This window comes from Physeter macrocephalus, chromosome 17 (genome assembly GCF_002837175.3).
Source record: "Physeter macrocephalus isolate SW-GA chromosome 17, ASM283717v5, whole genome shotgun sequence".
Classification (NCBI taxonomy): Eukaryota; Metazoa; Chordata; class Mammalia; order Artiodactyla; family Physeteridae; genus Physeter; species Physeter macrocephalus.
In genome coordinates, this window is record NC_041230.1 from 12,508,213 (window position 1) to 12,529,739 (window position 21,527).

The 21,527-nt window shown below is 47.1% G+C and overlaps 1 protein-coding gene across 1 annotated transcript; it reads right to left on the reverse strand.

The window, feature by feature from the left end:
* Positions 1 to 7,984: 7,984 nt before the first annotated feature.
* Positions 7,985 to 21,259, reverse strand: CRX (cone-rod homeobox). The gene is made up of 4 exons (XM_007124527.1): positions 21,222 to 21,259; positions 11,325 to 11,459; positions 10,437 to 10,588; positions 7,985 to 8,639 (listed from the first exon to the last, which is right to left on the reverse strand). The coding sequence occupies exons 2-4, from the start codon at positions 11,422 to 11,424 to the stop codon at positions 7,992 to 7,994; spliced, it is 900 nt and encodes a 299-aa protein (XP_007124589.1). The 5' UTR covers positions 11,425 to 11,459; positions 21,222 to 21,259; the 3' UTR covers positions 7,985 to 7,991.
* Positions 21,260 to 21,527: the final 268 nt, after the last annotated feature.

Sequence of the window (21,527 nt, forward strand, 5' to 3'; positions counted from 1 at the left end):
CAGGAACATCTGAAAAGTCAGTGACGGATATTACGAGGGGCCTATATTTGTCGTGTATTGACCAAGGAATTTGATGACAGATCCAATAATTGGTTAGATTGTTTCTAGTAGCTGTACCTGGTAACAACTTTACTAAAGAATTTTCCTTCCACCCTGAACATTGGGACAAAAGTATAGCTAGCAGTAAAGCAATAACTTTCCATTTTGACAGAGAGGTAGACCTGTCTTACAGGCCTGGTCTGGACTCTCGATTTCTTGAGCTTGTAAAAGGAAATCTTTTACTGGGTTAGCAGTATTAACTTGTCTCCAGTGTCCTTGTGAAATTCTCACATTAATTCTAAACGATTATCTATAGATTTTTTGGGTCTCCCAACTAAACTATCATGTCTTCTGTCAACAATAATAGCTTTATTTCTTTCTAAACTATTATACCTTTTATTTCCTTTTCTTTCTCTATTACATCTTTATTTCCTGATTGCATGGATTTTCAGCACAGTGTTGAAGAAAAGTGGGGAGGGTTAGACTTTCTTGTCTCATTCCCAGTAATAGAAGGAAAGCTTTCAACATTTCAACATGAAACATAATGTTTTCTGTGAGATTTTTTGCAGATACCCTTTATTAAATTAAGGGATTTGCTTCTGTTCCTCTTTTCTAAGAGTTTGTGCTTTTTAGTCAAAAATGGATTTTGAGGGACTTCCCTGGTGGTCCAGAGGCTAAGACTCCACGCTTCCGATGCAGGGGGCCCGGGTTTGATCCCTGGTCAGGGAACTAGATCTCACATGCCACAACTAAGAGTTCCCATGCTGCAACTAAAGATCCCACATGCCGCAACTAAAGATCCGTATGCTGCAACGCAGCTCCTGTATGCAGCAACGGAGATCCCATGTGCTGCAACTAAGACTCGGAACAGCCAAATAAATAAATAAATAATTTTTTAAATGGATTTTGAGTTTTAGCAAATGCTTCCCCTGCATATATTGAAATGATATTATCTTCTCTTTATTATATTAATGTGTCAAATTACCTTCCTTGGTTTTTTAATATTAAGCCATCCTTGCATTCCTGGAATAAACTCAGCTTGGTCAGGTATTATCCCTCCTCTGTATTATATGCTGTATTCCATTTAGTAATGTTTTGTCTAAGGTTTCTATATCTAAGCTCATGACCTATAATTTTCCTTTATTTTAATGTTCTTGCCACGTTTTTGATATCAAGGTTATGCAGGCCTCATAAAATGAAAAATGTTCCTTCTCTTTCAATTCTCTGGAAGTTTGCATAAAATCAATGTAATTTCTTTCTCAATTGTATTGTGGAATTTGTTTTGTGAAGACAAATGGGCATGAAGTGTTCTTTGTGTGAAAAATTTAAATTATGGATTACTCTCCTTTAATAGCACTATTCAGATTTTCTATTTTTGTGTGTTCTTGCCTTGGTAAGTTGTGTTCTCCTAGGATCTTGTCATCTAAATTTTCAAGTTTCTTGCCATAGAATTGTCCACAATATCCTCTTATGATCATTAATGTCTTTAGCGTAGGATCTTTAGTAATGTCCCCTTTTCCTTCTTTATATTGGTAATTTCTCTCTTTTTCTCTTAGTATTTTCAGGAGCTATTGATTTTTTTTTTTTTTTTTTTGTGGTATGCGGGCCTCCCTCTGCTGCGCGGGCCCAGCCGCTCCGCGGCATGTGGGATCTTCCCGGACCGGGGCGCGAACCCGGTTCCCCTGCATCGGCAGGCGGACGCACAACCACTGCGCCACCAGGGAAGCCCGGAGCTATTGATTTTATTAGTCTCTAACAAAACTTACGTCTTTGTTGTTTTTTCTGTTGTACATTTTTTATTTTATTAATTTCTGCTCTCATCTTTATTCCCTCATTTCTAACTTATTGAGGTGATGTTAAAGATGGTTGATTTTAATCTTTCTTCTTATCTGATATCTGACATATCACTTAATACTATAGATAAATCAAATGGAAATTAGGATATTATGAACAAGTGTATGCCAATAAACTTGGCAACTTAAAGGAAATGTACAAACTCCTGGAGAAATACAACTTTCTGAAACTGACACAGAAAGAAATTTTAAAATATGAACAATTACATGTATGTTAAATGAAATACATAATTAACCTTCCTAAAAAAAACTCCTCCAGACTCATATGCTTCACTGTTGAATTCTATCACATAGTTAAAGAAGAAATAATACCTTGCACGAACTCCCCCTCCTGACATCTGTCTTGTAATTTCTTTCCCTAACTAATCTCGTCCTCTGCTCTGCTTTCTGTTCCTCCTTCTCAGAATGTATTTTCTACTCTGTTTCTACACCCTCTTGATTTCTTTCCCTCTTTTTCATCTTCTCCATATTTTGAGGGGCTGAAAGCATCATCTCTGAAATCACCAAACAGGGGGTGCATTTGCAGCCTGTGTGGTCCCAGGGCCATTCCATTCTCATCTCCCAGTCTCTGTTTCTTCATCTTTAATTTGAAAAGCACCAGGATGGCTGGAACAGGATCCCGATCATCTTGGGAAAGTTACTTAACCCCTCCTGATCCATAAAATAGGGGAGGTGGGGGGTGGCCCCTACTTCATGAGGTTGTAATGAAATTTAATAAGGGAGAAATATGGGAGAAGTGGCTGGCACATAGTAAAGTGCTCCATAAAGAGTTTAGCTGTGATTTTATTATCATTGTGTGTCCCAGGCATGATTTCACATGGAGGGGATAAGGGTGGAGGAGGGCATCACTTAGTTAAAATTCAGTTGTCTCCACAAAGTACCCTTCCCCCATGGGTCATGCGTCTGAATCTAATTCCCGCTAATTCTCCTGCCATTCTGCTGAGGCTGGACCATCATAAGAGGATTGGAGCATTTGCTAAATTAGTCCTGTTCAGGGACAGAGGAAACATCCAGGGAGGGGCTCAGAGATCAGGAGGAACAGGAGGGAGGTCAGAGACATATGGGGGTGAGGAGAGAGATGAAGAGAGGAAAAAAGAAGAGAGAAATACCCTTGAGCTTGAGACCAAAGAAGAAAGAGACAGGCAAGAGAGAAGCAAGAGTGAAAGACAGGATCAAAAATGGAGAGGAAGGGGCAAATGCCAGGAGGGTCCGGAAGGTCTGCACCCTAACATAAGGACTATAATCCTAGTTCTACTTCCTCCTAGTTGTGGGACCTTGGGCAGGTCACCTGACCTCCCTTTGCCTCAGTTTGCTCGTCTGTGAAGTGAGAATAATCACAGCATCTGTCTGATAATAATAGCATCTTTCTGGTGGACTGTTTTGAGAATTTAAAGAGTTAGGACTGGCTTTCTCCAGACCTGGCAAATAGTACCTGCTCAGTAAATTTTTCTTTTCTTTCCCTTCCAATATATTGACTTATCATTTATATACACTATAAATTCCACCTGTTTTAACCATACAATTTGATGAGTGGTGGAAATACCACCGTAGTCAAGCTATAGAATATTTCTAGTACCTCATAAGGGGCCCCTTTCGTCCCTTTGCAGTGAATCTAATCCATTGATTCCCCAGCTCCTGCCAATGACTACTCACTTTCTGCCACTATGGTTGTATCTCTTCTAGAATTTCATGTAAGTGGAATCATATCATACGTACTGCTTTGAGCCTGGTCTCTTCCACTCATCATCGTGCTATCCCTCCACTTTGTTTTGTACACCAGGAGTCCATTCCTTATTATTGCTGAGGAGTATTCCATTGTCTGGATGCACCGTTTTTTTTTAGCCATTCACCTGTTAATGGACATTTGGATTGTTTCCAGTTTGAGACCACTGTGAATAAAGTTGCTATGCATGGCACAAGTACAATTTCAGGAAACATTTTAGGTTAAGATAAACATTTAGCATAGTGTCTTCCAGGTAGACATTCGGATTGTTGCCATGCTTTTGGCTCATGTGAATAGTGCTACTCTGAACATGAGTGCACACGTTTTCGTTTGAGCACCTGTTTTCAATTCTTTGGGGTATATACTTAGAAGTGGAATTGCTGGGTCATTATCTAATTCCAGAACTTTTTCATCACCCCAAAGAGAAACCCCTTCACCCATTGAGCCGTCACTCCCCAGTTTCCCCCACACACAGCCCCTGGCAAACACTAATCTGCTTTCCATCTCTGTGGATTTGCCTATTCTGGACTTTTCATACAAATGGATTCATATGATAGATAGTCTTTCATGCCTTGTTTCTGCTGTGAATGTATTTAACACCACTGAGTTGCACACTTTAAAATTTAATAATGGTCAGTTTCATGTGATGTGCGTTTCACCATAAAAATAATAAGTGCTTAGTGGGCTCTTAGCATGGACCAGGCTTCAGGACCAAGTACTTAACATAATGATGTCCTTAAATTCTCTTGAGGTAGGTCTTCTCAATGCCTCGTGTTACAGACGGGGAAACTGAGGTTGGGAGAAACAAATTGCCCAAGGTCATAGGACCAGAAGGGGCCAGGCTCAGACAGCAAGTTTGTCTGACCTCACCAATCAGTGTTTGATACACACACACACACACACACACACACACACACACACATTTTAACCCAGGGCACAGCGATTGACAGGGACAGAAGAAGAGCTTGATGACTTGGAGTTGGAGAAACAGAGAGGCAAAGACTAAGGAAAAGAGAAGAAGGGGAAAGAAAGAAAAAGACAAAAACCATAAAAAAGAAATGGGGACCTGGGAGCCTGAGACTCAATAGGAGGGAAAAAGAAAAAAGGAAAGAGAAAGAGAAAAGAAGAGAGATGGAAGAGAAATGGTGGGAAATCGAAAGTGACCTGGGAGAAGAGATGGAAAGTGGCAAGGATGGAAGGGGAAAGGAGGAGGTGTGAGATGAAGCTGCAGAGGACTAGAGGCTGACGAGGAGGGCTTAAACCTCACATGGGCCGGGACTTCCCTGGTGGCGCAGTGGTTAAGAATCTGCCTGCCAATGCGGGGGACATGGGTTCGATCCCTGGTCCGGGAAGATCCCACATGCCACGGAACAACTAAACCCGTGAGCCGCAACTACAGAGCCTGCGTGCCGCAACTACTGAAGCCCGCGCGCCTAGAGCCCGTGCTCCGCAACAAGAGAAGCTACCTCAATGAGAAGCCTGTGCACCGCAACGAAGAGTAGCCCCCGCCCGCCGCAACTAGAGAAAGCCCGCGCGCAGCAACAAGACCCAACGCAGCTATAAATGAATCAATAAGTAAATAAGCCTGCGCACCGCAACGAAGAGTAGCCCCCGCCCGCCGCAACTAGAGAAAGCCCGCGCGCAGCAACAAGACCCAACGCAGCTATAAATGAATCAATAAGTAAATAAATAAATAAACCTCACATGGACCACTGAGTCAGGAAGCATGGTCATCACCCTCTTGCAGCGAGGGAGGGGCCCAGTGAGGTAGTAACAGCAGGTGGAAGCTGGCCGTCTGGAGCCCATGTCCCTGCCTAATTGGCTTTAGGGAGATATCACGGAAAAGACGGTGACCAGACAGAGAAAGCACATGGACGCACCCATGCCCCCAGAGAAAGAAGGTGGGGGAGAGAGGGAGGACACAGAGAAATCCTTGTTTTTACTTCCCCAGGTCTGCACCTCCATGGAAACAAAAAAAAAATCACCCAGACTTTAAGCGGGGTTCAACATTTTAATCATTTTCACTCCACAGGTGGCCAGCGAAGGGAGATCTGGAGTTCCAGTGAGTGGGAAAGGGAGGATGGTGGGCCTGACACAGAGTGAGGGAGGCCCCTTGCCTCTTGTTCTGTCCCCAATTCCCTTGTCACTCTTCCTGGCTTTAGGAATCCCCAATGGACATCTGAAGAGCCAATGCTCAGGAGGCCGGCCCAGGGAAAGGAACCTGGGATCTCCCCAAAGGTTCGACACCTCCCTCTGTCCAACTCCTAGAGAGCTCTCAGAAGACACCAGGATAGGGGTCTCTTGAAGTCTTGGCCTGTGACTGTGACTCCCCCATCCAGCCACTCTTACTTTCCACCCTCCTCCAGAATATCGTGTCCATCCTCCAAGCCCTCCCTGGACCTCCTTATTGAGCTGCCTTTGACTTGCTTGCACAAGACACACCCTCCTCTATGAATGGGGAACTCCGTGGGGCAGGGAGAGACTCTTGTTTACACCTGAGACCCCAGTCTCCAGCTCAGAGCGTGGGAGTCTCTGCAAAATGACTAACGGACATGGCATCCCGGTCCCAACTTTTGCACAGATCCAGAGCACAATGTCATCTCCTACCTGTCTCTACCCTGAAAATTTTGCCTGGCTCCCCCATCTCGTACCCCAACATATGCCATCCTTCTCTGTTTATTCACTGCTTCCCACAGTGGACTCTGGGCCTAATGTCCCAGCATGACTCAGACCCATGAGAGATGATCGAGAAGTATGTTGAGTAAATCACCTTTGTGGGCTCTAATGATTGCAGTGTGGCCTTCAGGGTCTAGGCTGTGTGGACCTCTCCTGACCTGGACCCGGAAAATTCATCCGACGCCTCTCACCCTGTCTTTGCACCGTGCCTTCCTCCTGACATTCCTTCCTGCACTGGGGGCCTGGAGCCGGCTTGTCCTGGCTCATGAGCACAGATTACAAGTGTCTCTTCCCACCTCCGAGTTCAGGGACCTCAGCTTGATGCCCTGATATCAGCCACGGTGGGAGTATTTACACCATGGAAATGGGTAACCACTACAAATCAGGGCTTTCCTCTTCTTTCAGGAATCCATTGTTAAGCACCTCCCAGCACACCACCCCCTTACTTTCTTTCACCCCTTGCCTTGTGAACCCCCCCCCCCAGTGAAAGGCTCGTGGCTCCTGCCTTCCCCACCCAAAAATGAAAGGAGAACTCAGATTGAGGAGGTAGGTGCCAAAGTACCAAACTTCCAAGAGAGTCAAGATGCCTGAATCCTTCTTCAAATTCTCACACTGCTTGTCTCTGTGGCCACGGGTCAGACTTCATTGAAAGAAATAGGGTGCTGCCCCAGGAAAACTTCCCAGGCCAAGCTCTACTTATTGTCCAATCCCACAATCGAAACTGAAAACAGAACATCTAAAAGAGGGAATGTGTGTTTGGGATGTGGGGCTGCCTCCAAATCCATCTCTCACCCCCGCCTCTTGTATATTTACAGGTGGGAAGCCTGTCCACCTCTTCTTCTCTTTGAAATACCCACAACCATAGTCGGTGCACCCCACACAACAACGACGATTCCTCCAACATGTGGGTGAAATTCACCTTTAGAAAATGCTAAAACAAAAGAAAACAAAGCAGACGTGAAACAGGCAACTTGCCTTCCATTGTTCCACCAAATATGCCCGTTTCCAGGGTCCAAATGAATGAATAATGAAATGTCTTTAAGAAGAAACTAAGAAGAAGAAGAAGAAAAAAATATAAATATATATCATATATATATGATATATATATATATATATATCAAACAGCCCCCTAAGCCTATCATGTAAACCTGACATTTGTGAAATCTGTAAAATTGTCAAATGAATTTCTGAACTTAACTGTATAATTGGCCTAAGGTTCCATCCTGGGGGTTTGTAAAGTCTGTCCTTGGAGTTTCTAGAAGGATCTCTACCCATACGCTAAAGAAGTGTCCCAAATGGAAAGTGAAGGAATCGAGCCTCCCTACCTGTTTGTTCAAGGGCACCGTGATTCTGACCTAAACGTTACCCCAAGTCAGCTGCACGTTTGGTTTAATTTTGTCTCAGGGCGAATTCTCAGCACCAGTTTCTGGAGTCTGGGGCTCACGGTTAGAAATGCCGGTGGGACTCCACGTGAGACGGCATTGGGGCTGAGAGAATGACTAAGACTTATGGAGCTCCCCAGGAGCAAAGGGGTGGACTGGGTTGGGCTAAGTTGCACTGGAGCCAAAGAGGCCATGACCTTTGGAAGGGATGGTCAGCTCCTGCCACCTTCTCAGGGATGCCTCCCCAGGGCAGGTTGAGACAATGTGCAAGGAGGCGGTTGGGACAAGAGATGGAGCGAGATGGAGAAGGAGTATCTTCTACAAGATCTGAAACTTCCAGGCACTCTGGTCCTTGTAATCCAGGGGATCCATGGGGTTGTAGGTGAACTTCCAGGTGCCTGTGGGGTCCTTGAATTCTAAGCTGTCCACAGGGCTGTAGGTGCCATAGCTCTGGCCTGACAGGGAGGTGGGGGACTGGGTCAGGGAGGGCCCCATGGAGGGGCCAGAAAGGGGGCTGAGAGCCGGGCCCCCCAACTGGGGTACCATGGGAGAAAGGTAGGGATCCAGGCCACTGAAATAGGAGCTCGGCGACCCATACGCCGAGGGAGAAGAACAGAAAGCAGAGGCGGGGGCGTAGGTCATGGCGTAGGGCGCTGACGTCAGAGAAGGGCCCGAGGCCACTAGCCCAGCCCGCTGTGCCTCGGGCAAAGGGGACTCTGAGGCCGGACTCCAAATGGACACCGTGGCCACTGCCGTGGTGGGGGAGCCTGAGGGCCCGGGTAGAGGGGGGCTGTAGGAATCTGAGATGCCCAGGGGGTCTGGACAGACATCCGTGGAGGATCTTGGAGAGGTGCCCGCCTTCCTCTTGGCAGGACGAGCCTTGGCTTGAGCCCCTGGGGGCTGCTGTTGCTGTTTCTGCTGCTGCCGCTGCTGTCGACATTTAGCCCTGCGGTTCTTGAACCAAACCTGGGGGTGAGAGGGGAGGTCGGGGTGCGTGAGCGGGAAGGAGGCCCAGGAATGATGATGCTTGTTGGTGAGACATGCCAGAGTCACAGCTCTCCACTTTGCAATCAGCTATGCGGCACTCCATTCATCCACCCATTCATCCATCCGATCATTCATACATACAGTTGTACACACACACACACACATGCAACCACATGCACGTACATACAGTCATACATACATGCAGTTGTATGTATATACGTACAGTCATACATACATAAACGCAGTCATCCATCCAACCCTATGTACACACATACTATCATACAGCATACAAACATATACACATACCTTCATCTATCCATTCATCTAATCATTCACACATACATGCAGACATACAACCATACATACGTCTAATCATATGCACATACATACAATCAAACATACATACAGTTGTACACACACATGCAACCATATGCACATACATACAAACATACATACAGCTGTACAACCACATGCACATACATACAATCATACATGCATGCAGTTGTGTGTATATACATACAGTCATACATACATAAACGCAGTCATCCATCCAACCCTATGTACACACATACTATCATACAGCATACAAACATATACACATACCTTCATCCATCCATTCATCTAATCATTCACACATACATGCAGACATACAGCCATACATACAACCATACATACGTCTAATCATATGCACATACATACAATCAAACATACATACAGTTGTACACACACATACAACCATATGCACATACATACAAACATACATACAGTTGTACACACACATACAACCACATGCACATACATACAATCATACATGCATGCAGTTGTATGTATATACGTACAGTCATACATACATAAACGCAGTCATCCATCCAACCCTATGTACACACATACTATCATACAGCATGCAAACATATACACATACCTTCATCCATCCATTCATCTAATCATTCACGCATACATGCAGACATACAACCATACATACAACCATACATACATCTAATCATATGCACATACATACAATCAAACATACATACAGTTGTGTGTATATACATACAATAATACATACATACATGCTTTCATCTGTTCAATCCTATGTACAGATGTACACATACTATCATACAAACAAGCATATATACATTCATACATACATCGTACACACATACAATCATGCAAACGCACGTATATACATCTACCCATCCATCCATCCATCCATCCAATTGGTTAATAAGCATGGATTAACCATCTTCTACTACTTTGGGGACACACAAGTGAAGCTGACATTCTAGTTGAGAGAGACAGGTTATAAATAAACAGGAAGTAAGCAAATCACATAGTATTTAGAAAGTGACAAATACTATGAAGGAACCAGTTGATCAGGATAAGGGCAGGCAGCAGGGTGGGGTGGCAGGGGAAAGTTGCGGCTTCAAATGCCAAAGGGGGTGTAGGTCTCATTGACTAGCAAGGTGACTTGATAGGTTGATAAAGACTTGAAGACGGTGATGGAGGATATACCTTCCAGGTAGAGGGAACAGAGAGTGCAAAGGTCCTAAGGCAGGAGTGTGCTTGGTGGGCATGTAGAGGAAGGACCAGGGGCCAGTGTTGCTGGAGTAGAGTGAGAAGGGCTAAGAGTGTAAGAGAAGAAGCCAGCGAAATAATAGAGGCGAGGGATTACTAGGACCCTTTATGACTTTGGCTGTTACTTTGTGACCTCTCTCTCTTCCCTTCGCTCTGGGTCCCAGGAAGGACCAGAGGAGTCCAGAGACCAGAACATCCCACCTGAACCCTGGACTCAGGCAGATTGATCTTCAGAGCCACCTCCTCACGGGCATACACGTCCGGGTACTGAGTCTTAGCAAACAAGGCCTCCAGCTCCTCCAACTGGCTTCGTGTGAAGGTGGTCCGTTCCCGCCGCTGCTTTCTCGGGGCGCCTGGTGTCGGGACAGGAAAATGGGACCTTCAGGTGACCTGAGACCCCATTCTCTTCATCTGCTGATGTGAGGTCCTGAGCGTACATGGGATGCCGAGAAGTCCCTTCTGGGTGTTCAACTGCCCAAACTAAGGGGGTGCCGATTCCCTGAACTTCTAGACCTCACTCTGTCCCCCTGGGAAATGGGGTCCCCCTTTGTCTGTCACTGGGGAGCTCATGCTTCTCCCTGAGGAGAACTGGCTTTAGCCATGTAAGGAGGTATATGAGTTTGATTTTCATCCCCTTTCTAAAATTTCTTCTGCACTAAGACATTCAGTTGAAACATGACGTTTTGGATATACGGCCTATAAAAGTGGCAGGTCCATAATAGTCAACTTAATAAATTTTTTTAAAAACACCTAAAGAAGAGTGCCACCCAAAACAGAGTGCTTCCTGCTTTGAGAAATAAAGCATTGCTAACAGGTGGGGATTCCTCTGGTTCCCCCTTCCAGATCGCTTCCCTCCTTCACCCCAGAGGGAACAGCTATCCTAAATTTCTGTGACTGTCCCTATGCTTGCCCTGCATCCCTAAGAGATGTGGAGGGGTGTTTTGCATTTACAGGTGAACACATTTGGCTTGTGTATGGCCCTGATGTCACCCCTGTAGATGCCCATCCTCCTCCTGAGGGCAAGGGTCCCCAGAGGCCCCCAGAAGATGGGGGCCAGCTGGGGGTGGCAGGGAGGAGGACTGTACTCACTTGGGTAGGACACAGCTTGGTGCATCAAATCCACACTAGGGCCACTCAGGGCCAAGGCGTTGACGGAATAGTGGGGCCCCGGGTTCATATACGCCATCATGATCTTCAGGGATGCTGGGGCCCAGGTCAGTGGGCCTGCAAGAGAAGGGTGGGTACTCAAACACTCCCCAGTTCATCACCGCATGGTTCAAATCCTGCCTCAGTCTCTTCTTAGGTGCGTGACCTTGGGCAACTTATCCCCCTCTCTGTGCCTCAGTTTCCCCACCTATAAAAGAGCCCTCTGCTTAAGGTCATCAAAGCTTCAGTGAGACTCTGTAAAGCAGAGAGCGAAAGCTGTAATGGGCATATAAATGGAAGCTCTTATTCCTACTCTATCCTTTAAAAAATCTTCCTACCACTCCCTTGTCGAAGATCTTTCTTCTTCTAGAACCACAAACACGATGTTCAGCCTCACGCAGAAAGTAGGGTGACCAGTTGTCCCTGTCTGCCAGGGATGGAAGGGTTTCTAGGGATGTGGAATTTCAGTGCCAAATCTGGAAGAGTCCCAGACAAATCGGGACAGATGGTCGCCCCAAGGGAGAGTCACAGTCAAACGACAGTAAGCGATGATCCTCCACAACCGTTTTTGACCCATCAGCTTGGCAAAGATAAAAGAGGCTTGGTAACCACGCGCCTAGAGCCCGTGCTCCGCAACAAGAGAAGCCACCGCAATGAGAAGGCCGCGCGCCGCAACGAAGAGTAGCCCCCGCTCACCGCAACTAGAGAAAGCCCGCGCGCAGCAACGAAGACCCAAAGCAGCCAAAAATAAATAAATAAAATATCATTTAAAAAAAACAAAAACAAAGAGGCTTGGTAACTCCAGGGCTGGCCTCAGAGTGGAGAAACAGGTTTCCCATGTCAGGGCGGTGGCAACGTGGATGGAACGAATTGGAAACATTTATCAAAGAAAAATGCCATCTTTCCTTGGTGCCAGCAATTTGCCTTCAATGTGCCTCGGCCACCTCATCAGAAAATGGGAATGAGGGACTTCCCTGGTGGCACAGTGGCTAAGAATCCACCTGCCACGGCAGGGGACACAGGTTCGAGCCCTGGTCCAAGAAGATCCCACATGCCATTAAGCAACTAATCCCGTGAGCCACAACTACTGAGCCTGCACTCTAGAGCCCGTGAGCCACAACTACTGAGCCCACGTGCCACAACTACTGAAGGCCTAGAGCCCGTGCTCCGCAACAAGAGAAGCCACCGCAATGAAAAGCCCACGTGCCACAACGAAGACCTAACAGAGCCAAAAATAAATAAATAAAATAAATAATTTATTAAAAAAGAAAATGGGAATGAAAATAGAACTTACATCTTTAGGTTGATGTGAGGGTCAAATGAATTAATGTGCATCGGATAATTAAAATAACACCTGACACGTAGTAAATGCTACAAAACTGTGGTCGGTTATTATTTGCAAGCAGATGTTTGCGTAGACTTTATGCTAGGATTTTTCTTTTATTGGAGTATAGTTCATTTGCGATGTTGTGTGAGTTTCTGGTGTACAGCAAAGTGATTCAGTTCTACATATTGTTTTTCATATTCTTTTCCATTATAGTTTATTACAAGATATTGAATATAGTTCCCTGTGCTATACAGTAGGTCCTTGTTGTTTATCTCTTTTATATATAGTAGTGTATATCTGTTAATCCCAAACTCCTAATTTATTCCTCCCCACCCAAGCTAAGACTTTTATTTTTTTATTTTAATTTTTTTTTGCGGTATGTGGGCCTCTCACCGCTGTGGCCTCACCCGTTGCGGAGCACAGGCTCCGGACGCGCAGGCTCAGCGGCCATGGCTCACGGGCCCAGCCGCTCCGCGGCACGTGGGATCTTCCCGGACCGGGGCGCGAACCCGCGTCCCCTGCATCGGCAGGCGGACTCTCAACCACTGCGCCACCAGGGAAGCCCAGAGCTAGGATTTTTAATGCAGCATATTTATAATCGCCAAAATGTGGAAGCAGCCTATATGACCACCAAAGGAGACATAGTAAGTAAATCATGTAAATCAAGTAAGTTATGTTAAGATTATGGCACATCCATGCAAGAGAATACTATGAAGTCATTTAAAAAGTATAAGGTTGTCCTCTATGAATGGATTTGAAAAGACCCCTAGTATATAGTTAAGAAAGATTATCTTAAACTTGGCAATGAGACAAAAGGATGACAGCATGTCACTTCCTGGTTGTCCTGGAGCCTCATCTAGCAGACCAACCCAAGCATTACTTCCTTTTCTAGGGACTGTACCTTTGTTCAATTGATTCTTCACTATCGATTAGGATCCAGACACTGGCAAGGTAAATGGTAACTTCCAGAAGTTTGGTTGCCAATCATTTGTCTCTGGTAGAAAAGATAACCTCAGAGGTTAGTTTTGCTGCCCTGTAGGACTTGAACTAGCTTCATATCTAAACGGACCAACTTTGTTTGGCATGCCTTTCCTGAATAATGGTATTAACCTCTGTTCTTTGCCTTCTCCTTTGAAACAGCCAGTTCCCTCATTGATGAGTTAAATAAATCTTTGACCTGTGCTTATTACATGTGCCTAAGAGTCAGGTTTTAAATTTTTTTTATTACACTTTGGCAATAGGTATGTGTGTGTGTATTAGATATGGTCTCTTACTAAATTATATATACAATATATATGATAGTCAAAGGAATATATCCTTTGAATATATATATATATATATTTCAAAGGAAAAAGTGTATAGCATGCTATCATTTGTGATTTTTAAAAACAAGGCAGCGATATATACATATAAAATATATTTACATAAATGTATATCTGTATCTGCATAGAAAATTCCCAGGAAAGACACAATATGTAGTAAAAGTGGCTGCCTCTGGGGAGCTGTGTTATATCCATATCTTGTTTTTACAGTTTGGATTACTTTTTAACCATGAGTGTGTATATTACCTTTTCAACAACAAAACCAAGAATACCATCTATTTAAAAGAGAGAGAGAGACTTCCCTGGTGGTCCAGTGGGTAGACTCCACGCTCCCAATGCAGGGGGCCCGGGTTCCATCCCTGGTCGGGGAACTAGGTGGCGCATGCATGCCGCAAGGAAAAGATCCCGCGTGCCACAGCTAAGACCCGGCACAGCCAAAATAAATAAATAATAAGTAAATAAATATTAAAAGTTCTCCTTTTAAAAATAAATAAATAAATAAAAGTGAGAGAAAGGACCTTTCCAGGGCTCCCTATCGCCCTAGTTAAGATGGCCTCAGGAGACCTCTCAGCCTCTCTGGAAACTTCCAATAAGCTGTTCCAGGCCAGGAATGCCTCCTCTACCCCCAGTCCAAAGACCCCTCTCACCAGCTAACTAACCTCTTCTCCTCCTCCAGGTCACAGCTCAAACATAAATTCCCAGGAAAGCCAGCCCACACCCTAAACGGGATTACAGATACACACACACGCACACACACGCACACGCACACACTCTTTCTCCTGTTCTTCAGGAATCACACCTGTTAAATATGCCATATTTATGAGTTTACCTGTCTCCCCCAATCCTGTCAGCTACCTGAGAACAGAGACTAGGAATGTTTCACTCCCTGCATTGTCCCCAGTGCCCCCCAATAAATATCTGAAAAATAAATAAATGCTTAAAAAATGGATGACATTTATTTGAGCTCCCACCCCTTCCTTCTCTCACTGCCCTGTCCTTCTCAACCCTCCCTTGGTAGGGAGAGTTCTATTTATCATAAATTGAAGTTCTGCTGTCCATTCAGTAAATATTTTTGAGAGTTCTAGGCACTAGGGATACAGCAAGAAATAAGACACAGAGCATCTCTGTTCTCATGGGATTGAACTTCGAGTTCCTGGTCAGGGAAACAAACAGTGGACAAGGAAATAGATTTTTTTTAGAGAATCAAAATGCTTTCGGAAAATTTCAAGAACTCTGAGAAAAATTAAATGCGGTAATAAGAGAGTGACAGGGTTTGGGGTGAGGGTGAGGCATCTAATTTAGGTGAATGATCAGGGGAAGACGTCTCTCTAAGAAGCTGACTTTGGAGCTGCAAAGTGAAGGACTCCGTATCAGCCGTGGGAGGATCTCGGGGTAGAGGTCTCCAGGCAGAGGGAACAGCAGGTGCAGAGTTCTGGAGGCTGGAATCGTTTTGTCTTATGGAGGAGAATCAAGGTGTCCAGTGTTACCGGAGCAGAGTAACCAGGGCAGAAAGTGGACTAAGATTATGTAGGACCTGATAGGAAAGTCACGGGGATGCTCAGTGTTGATAATAACCATAAAAGTCAAAACCACCACATAAATCCTAAGAATCAAGTGGTGACCTAGGTAGTGGCTGGTATTTACACCCTAAAGTTGTCTCCTCCCACAGAGCAGGGCTACGTGTGCAACCAACAGGATATTGTGGAAATGACAGTGTGACTTCTGAGGCTGGCCCTCTCTCTCTAGGAAAGCGAGCTGCCATGCTGAGGATGCTTGAGCAGTCCTATCTATGGAGAGGTCTGTGTGGCAAGAACTGAGCCCTCCTGCCAACAGCCATGGGAATGAACCCCCAGGGAAGCTGATCTCCAGCCTCAGCCGAGTCTTCAAATGACTGCAGCCCCGAATGACATCTGACTACAACAGCACGAGACACCCTGAGCCAGAATCATTCGGGAACACAATTCCTGGATTCCTGTGACCTCAGAAACTATACAGCATCATAAATACTTATGGTTTTAAGCTGCTAAGTTTGGGGCTCACTTGTTACACAGCCACAGATAACTAATACAAAACTTCCCAGTGCAGGATAGCATTGAGTCCTCAGCACAACCTCGGGAGGGAGAGACTGTATTACTAATATGTCCACATTTCACCGGTAAGAACATCTTCAGTCTCAAGTGCTATGACCTGCCCAGGGTCACTCACAGGCTGTGAGTGAGGACCCAGGAGTCCTCCTGGAGGCCCTGCTCTCCCAGCGCCCAGTCTGAGTCCCCTCTGTCCTCTTCCTCTTCTCCAAGGAGCGATGATGCTTCACTGGAGCCTCCGGAGAGAGTGGAAACAGGGAGGCTGGTGAATTTGCCTTCTAGGGACAATTTGCAGGGCTTGGAACAAGAGCCACCACTTCCACTGAATCTGTCTTTACCACAGAATCTACATAGAGTTACCCGGCTAAGGGGTTGGTCTTCCAGGAAAGCCTAGATCTCTCTCACTGGGCTGATCCCATCCCACAGGCAGCAGATCTGAGCCTCAGGGGGAGGTGGGTGCGCGACCCAAAATCAAGCAGCTGATAATGATAATGACCTCCAAGACTGAGGGTTTGCCCACTCCTCAGATCATCAAATAAGGAAGGGCGGGACCTCCCTGGTGGCGCAGTGGTTAAGAATCCGCCTGCCAGTGCAGGGGACACTGGTTCGAGCCCTGGTCCGGGAAGAATCTCCCACATGCCGCGGAGCAACTTACCCCGTGCACCACAACTACTGAGCCTGCGCTCTAGAGCCCGCGAGCTACAACTACTGAGCCCGCGCACCTAGAACCCATGCTGCACAAGAGAAGCCACCGCGATGAGAAGCCCGCGCACCACAACGAAGAGTAGCCCCCGCTCGCGGCAACTAGAGAAAGCCCGCGCGCAGCAACAAAGACCCAACGCAGCCAAAAATAAAAAATAAATTGATATATATATAAAAAAGGAAGCGCTTGGTGGAAAAGATGTCGGCAAAGAATGATAACAACAAAAATGATATCGGATGCCCAGCAAAGCCTTTCTCTGGGTTAAGCAACAGGATGAGGTTTCCAGAACTTCCCTCCTCTGAACAGCGCCGTGTGTCAACCTCCAGGAGCACAGACAGCAACTACAATGTCTATCTTTCATTGACAATTTACAGTGAACCGGACAGCAACCCTTTTTCATCCTGCCTGGTGAATTTCAAGGCAATGGTGTTTCCTAATCCCAAATGGTGGAGCCAGGGAAATCACCATCCCTGCCCTGGGGACCAGCGAGTGGGGCCCCAGGCTGGTGCCCTAGGGTTCAGCAGCCGTGGGGTCCAGGCTCCCACCTGAGCAGGTGCTCGGACAGGTGAGGCCTGAAGGCTCACACCCGTCTTGTGGGTGGTCCTGGAGATAATCTACAGTTGGAGAAAGCAAGCCTTGGGGGAGGAAGGTGCCTGCCCCAGGTCAGGCAGGAGATCCTCCAACCGTAAGGACCTCCAGTTGGAATCCTCAACTGCTCAGACGCGGCACCTCGGAAATAAGATCTCGGGGAACAATAATCCAGTGAAAACTTCCCACGAGGTGCGTCCTATTGTCATCTCCACTCCACGGAGGAGGAAACTGAGGCTCAGAGAAGCAGAGTCCCTGATCCCATCACACGCGTCAGCGGCAGAGGCACGGCTGCGCCAGCACCTGCCCCCCAGCCTGCACCCTCCTGGCCACCAAGCTACATGGCCTCTTAAGATTCTCCCCACAGCCCCACGGATGTCAGATGTCCGTTTCCCAGCTGAGAGAGGTTCTGTCAATTCTCGAGGACGCACGGGGGTGAGGGGCACAGCCAGGAATAGAACCCAGATATCTTGGGTCCCAGAGCCCTGCCCTTGACTCCTCAAATCTACTTGGAGTCCCCCCAGATAGGATGAGGCGCCTCGCCTGCACTCACTGCAGCCCAGGCCTGTGACATGGGCTCCTCGTGGCTCATCTGACTGGATTATGGTGGCAACTTGTTATTGCCCCCACTTTGCAGATGAGGAAACCGAGGTCCAGAGAGGTTATGTGAATGGCCCAAGGCCACACAGCGAGTAAAGGGTGGGCTTCACATCAGCCCTTGGCAAGACTCCCCCCACTTGGCTGGTTCACCCTCTCTCTGCAGGCCTGGGTGGCTCCCTTGTCCATTGGGGACAAGGAGCTGGGATGGATGCCCTCACTACCTAATATGGGAGGTGGGGAAAACCTGGATTCATGGGCTAGTTAGAACCCAAAAGTAATCAGCTCAGCAATAATGTGATCGCTGAAGAAACCGGCAGCCCAATCTCACTCCCTTCTGCTGCAATCATGAGTCCCTGGTCCTTTCGGTGAAACCACACCACAACTTCCCTGTGTGTGTCTCTACCTGCCTCTGCCCCTCTGTCATTCATTCCGCCACTAATCCGTCCCATCCAGATTTCTTGAGCATTTACTATGTATCTGGGACTGTCCCAGGCACTGGGAATGCAGCTGAGAACAGGATGAACATGATCCCATCCTTCCTGGAGCCCACGTTCCCGCGAGAGGGGCAGACAAGAGACAAGGCAGTGATAAGAGTTTTGCAGAAAATAAAATGGCGTGAATGTGTTAAGCAGCTAAGGGGGTGCAGGTGTGAGGAGCCCTCAATCTTGCGGTAGAGCTGAAACTGAACCTCATCAATGACCTGATGCAAGTGTCCCCCAGCATCTCGCACTACCTGGGGCCACCCCCGCGGTCTAACCCCATTCCCTCCTGCTGCAATCATGGGCCCGTGAAGTTCCTTGACAAACACCAAGACTCTTTCTCTTTTGTACCTTTCCGTCTTGGTCATTCCGTCGTCGTTGAACAAATGAATATTTATTCCCTCTTTGTATCTCTCCTCTATCTCACTATATCTCTCAGTCCTTTTATCTCCCTCAGTGTCCCTGTCTGTCTCTTGCTGTCCAACCCCAGCTGCTCTGGGACCCTGTCTTGTAGGCCATAATGGGCTCCTTCCTTGTGCTTGGCTAGTTTGGGGGACAGAAAGAAGCCGGGGCGACAGAAGGGGAGTGAGTGGTTAGGAGCCAGATCACAGAGAGCTGGGCACAGGGTGTACTGTCTTCTAATTGTGGGCGGAGTTAATGCTCTGATCCTGAGCAGAGAATTGATGAAGATTGAGGCTATGGGGGTGGAGAAGAGAAGCTTCTGCAATCCTCCTGGTCTAGGCTACCAGCAGCCAAGGTGGTGAGGAAAAAGTTAGATTGGAGATAATATTTTCCTCCAATACCTTTTAAAAAAAATAAAGGCATAATTTACAAACATTAAAATGCATATATTTTAAGTGATTAGCTTGATGGATTTTGACAAATGCTTACCCTTATCATGCCTGTCAAGATGCAGAACATTTGCACCACCCCAAAATTCCCTCATGCCACTTTGCAGTCAATACTCCTTCACTCCAGGCAACTGCTTCTTCTGATTTTTTTAAAAAATTGAGATCTAATTCATATACCATAAAATTCACCATTGAAAGTGTACAACTCAGTGGTGTTTATATAGTATATTCACAAGATTGTGCAACCGTCACCACTATCTAATTCCAGAACATTTTCATCACCCCAAAAAGAAATCCTGTCTGTATCCACTAAGCAGTCACGCTCCATTTATCTATCCACAACCACCCCCTGCCCCAGTCCCTGGCAATGATTTTCTGATTTAAAAAAATTTGTTTTGTTCTTGAACTTTGGAATTATACAGTTCAATGGGTGTTTTCCCACACAACCAAGCGATTAACACAATTCTGACGCTACCTACCTGGAGACAGCATCAGATTCCACAGGCTAAGTCTCAGTCTCACAAGCCTGTCCTCCTCATCCCCTTTAGACACCAATCTCAAGTCCAGATTGTCACCTGTGCTCCTGACCTACCAGCCATAAATCGGACGTTCCCATGATGCCCTCGTTGGGTTTCATTAATTGGCTAGGGAGGGCCCACAGAACTCAGGAAAACACTTACTCACTAGATTATTTTATTATAAAAGGATTTTAACAGCCAGATGAAGAGATACAGATGATGAGATCCAAAAGGCTCCCAAACACAGGAGCTTCTGTACCGGTGGAGTTTGGGATGTGCCACCGTCTCAGCACGTAGATGTGTCCTAGTTCACCAACCTCGAAGCTCTTAGAATCCCATCCTTTGGGATGGCCTCTTAAGATTCTCCCCACAGCCCCATGGATGTCAGATGTCCGTTTCCCAGCTGAGAGAGGTTCTGTCAATTCTCGAGGACGCACGGGGGTGAGGGGCACAGCCAGGAATAGAACCCAGATATCTGGGCCCCAGAGCCCTGCCCTTGACTCCCCAAACCTACTCGGAATCCCCCAAAGCAGGATGAAGCCAGCCCCCTCCTCTGTCACTGCAGCCCAGGCCTGTGACATGGGCTTCCCGTGACTCATCTGACTAGATCACCGTGGCAACCGGTCATTGCCCCCACTTTGCAGATGAGGAAACTGAGACTCGGAGCAACCTCGCACAGACCCACGTGACTCCACATCAGCCCAGCAAGACCCCGCCCCCAGCCTTGTCGGGTCCCTGCAGCCCCCGTGGGCTCCACCACGCAAGAGACAAGGAGCTGGGTGTCGCGCTCATCACCCAAGACTGGACATGGGAAAAGCCAGAGCCTCTGGGGAAAATGAGGTCCCCGGGTAAGCAATTCACCCCCACTTTATCCCCAGATCAGTGCATTCCCAGCTCCCTCGGGCAGTCTCATAGTCTCCCCTTCTTCCCTCCTGCTGCAGCCACAAAACCTTGACTCTCTGTGTGCTTGTGTCTCTTCAATTCTATTTCTGTCATTCGTCCGTCCATCTGTTCACCGACTATGTAGGCATCCCACAGGCCAGGCACCGGGAGGAAATCAAGGTTCAGTGGGGTAGATGGGCAATGAGCAGATAAACACACACGTGAAGAGAGAGTCTCAGGCTGCGGTAAGTTTTAAAGAAAATACAACAGGGAGACGTGCCAGGGAGTTGCCCTCAAGCTGTGAAAAGCCCCCCAGCCCTGGAAGCTGGAGGGCTTGGTCGTGTCACCTCCCCAACAAGACACCCCTGAAGTTTCTGGAGCCCCCATGCCATGGGCCAGCTTCCTCTGTCCGTCCACAAACACACACACACACACACACACACACACACACACACACACACCGCCCGTCCCACTGCAGTCACTCACCTTCAGAAAGTAGGGATGGAGCTCTCCTGGTGGCCTGGATGGAGTAGTCAGACAGCAGAGGCTGAAGGAAATGGGTCCCCTCACGTGGGGAGATTTTAAGCCCTGGCTGGGAGTGATGTCATTTGCCAGTGGCCTGGATCTCAGAGGGTAATCCTGGCCCGGGTGGGGACTCAACTGGGCGCCAGGAGGTGACATTGGCGGGGAGGGGGAGGGGCACCCGTCTGCCTAATCCCTCCTCTCCTCCCCACCTCCATGACATCTTGGCAATTAGGGCTGATGGGGAAGGGCGGCCCCAGCTCCCGCCTG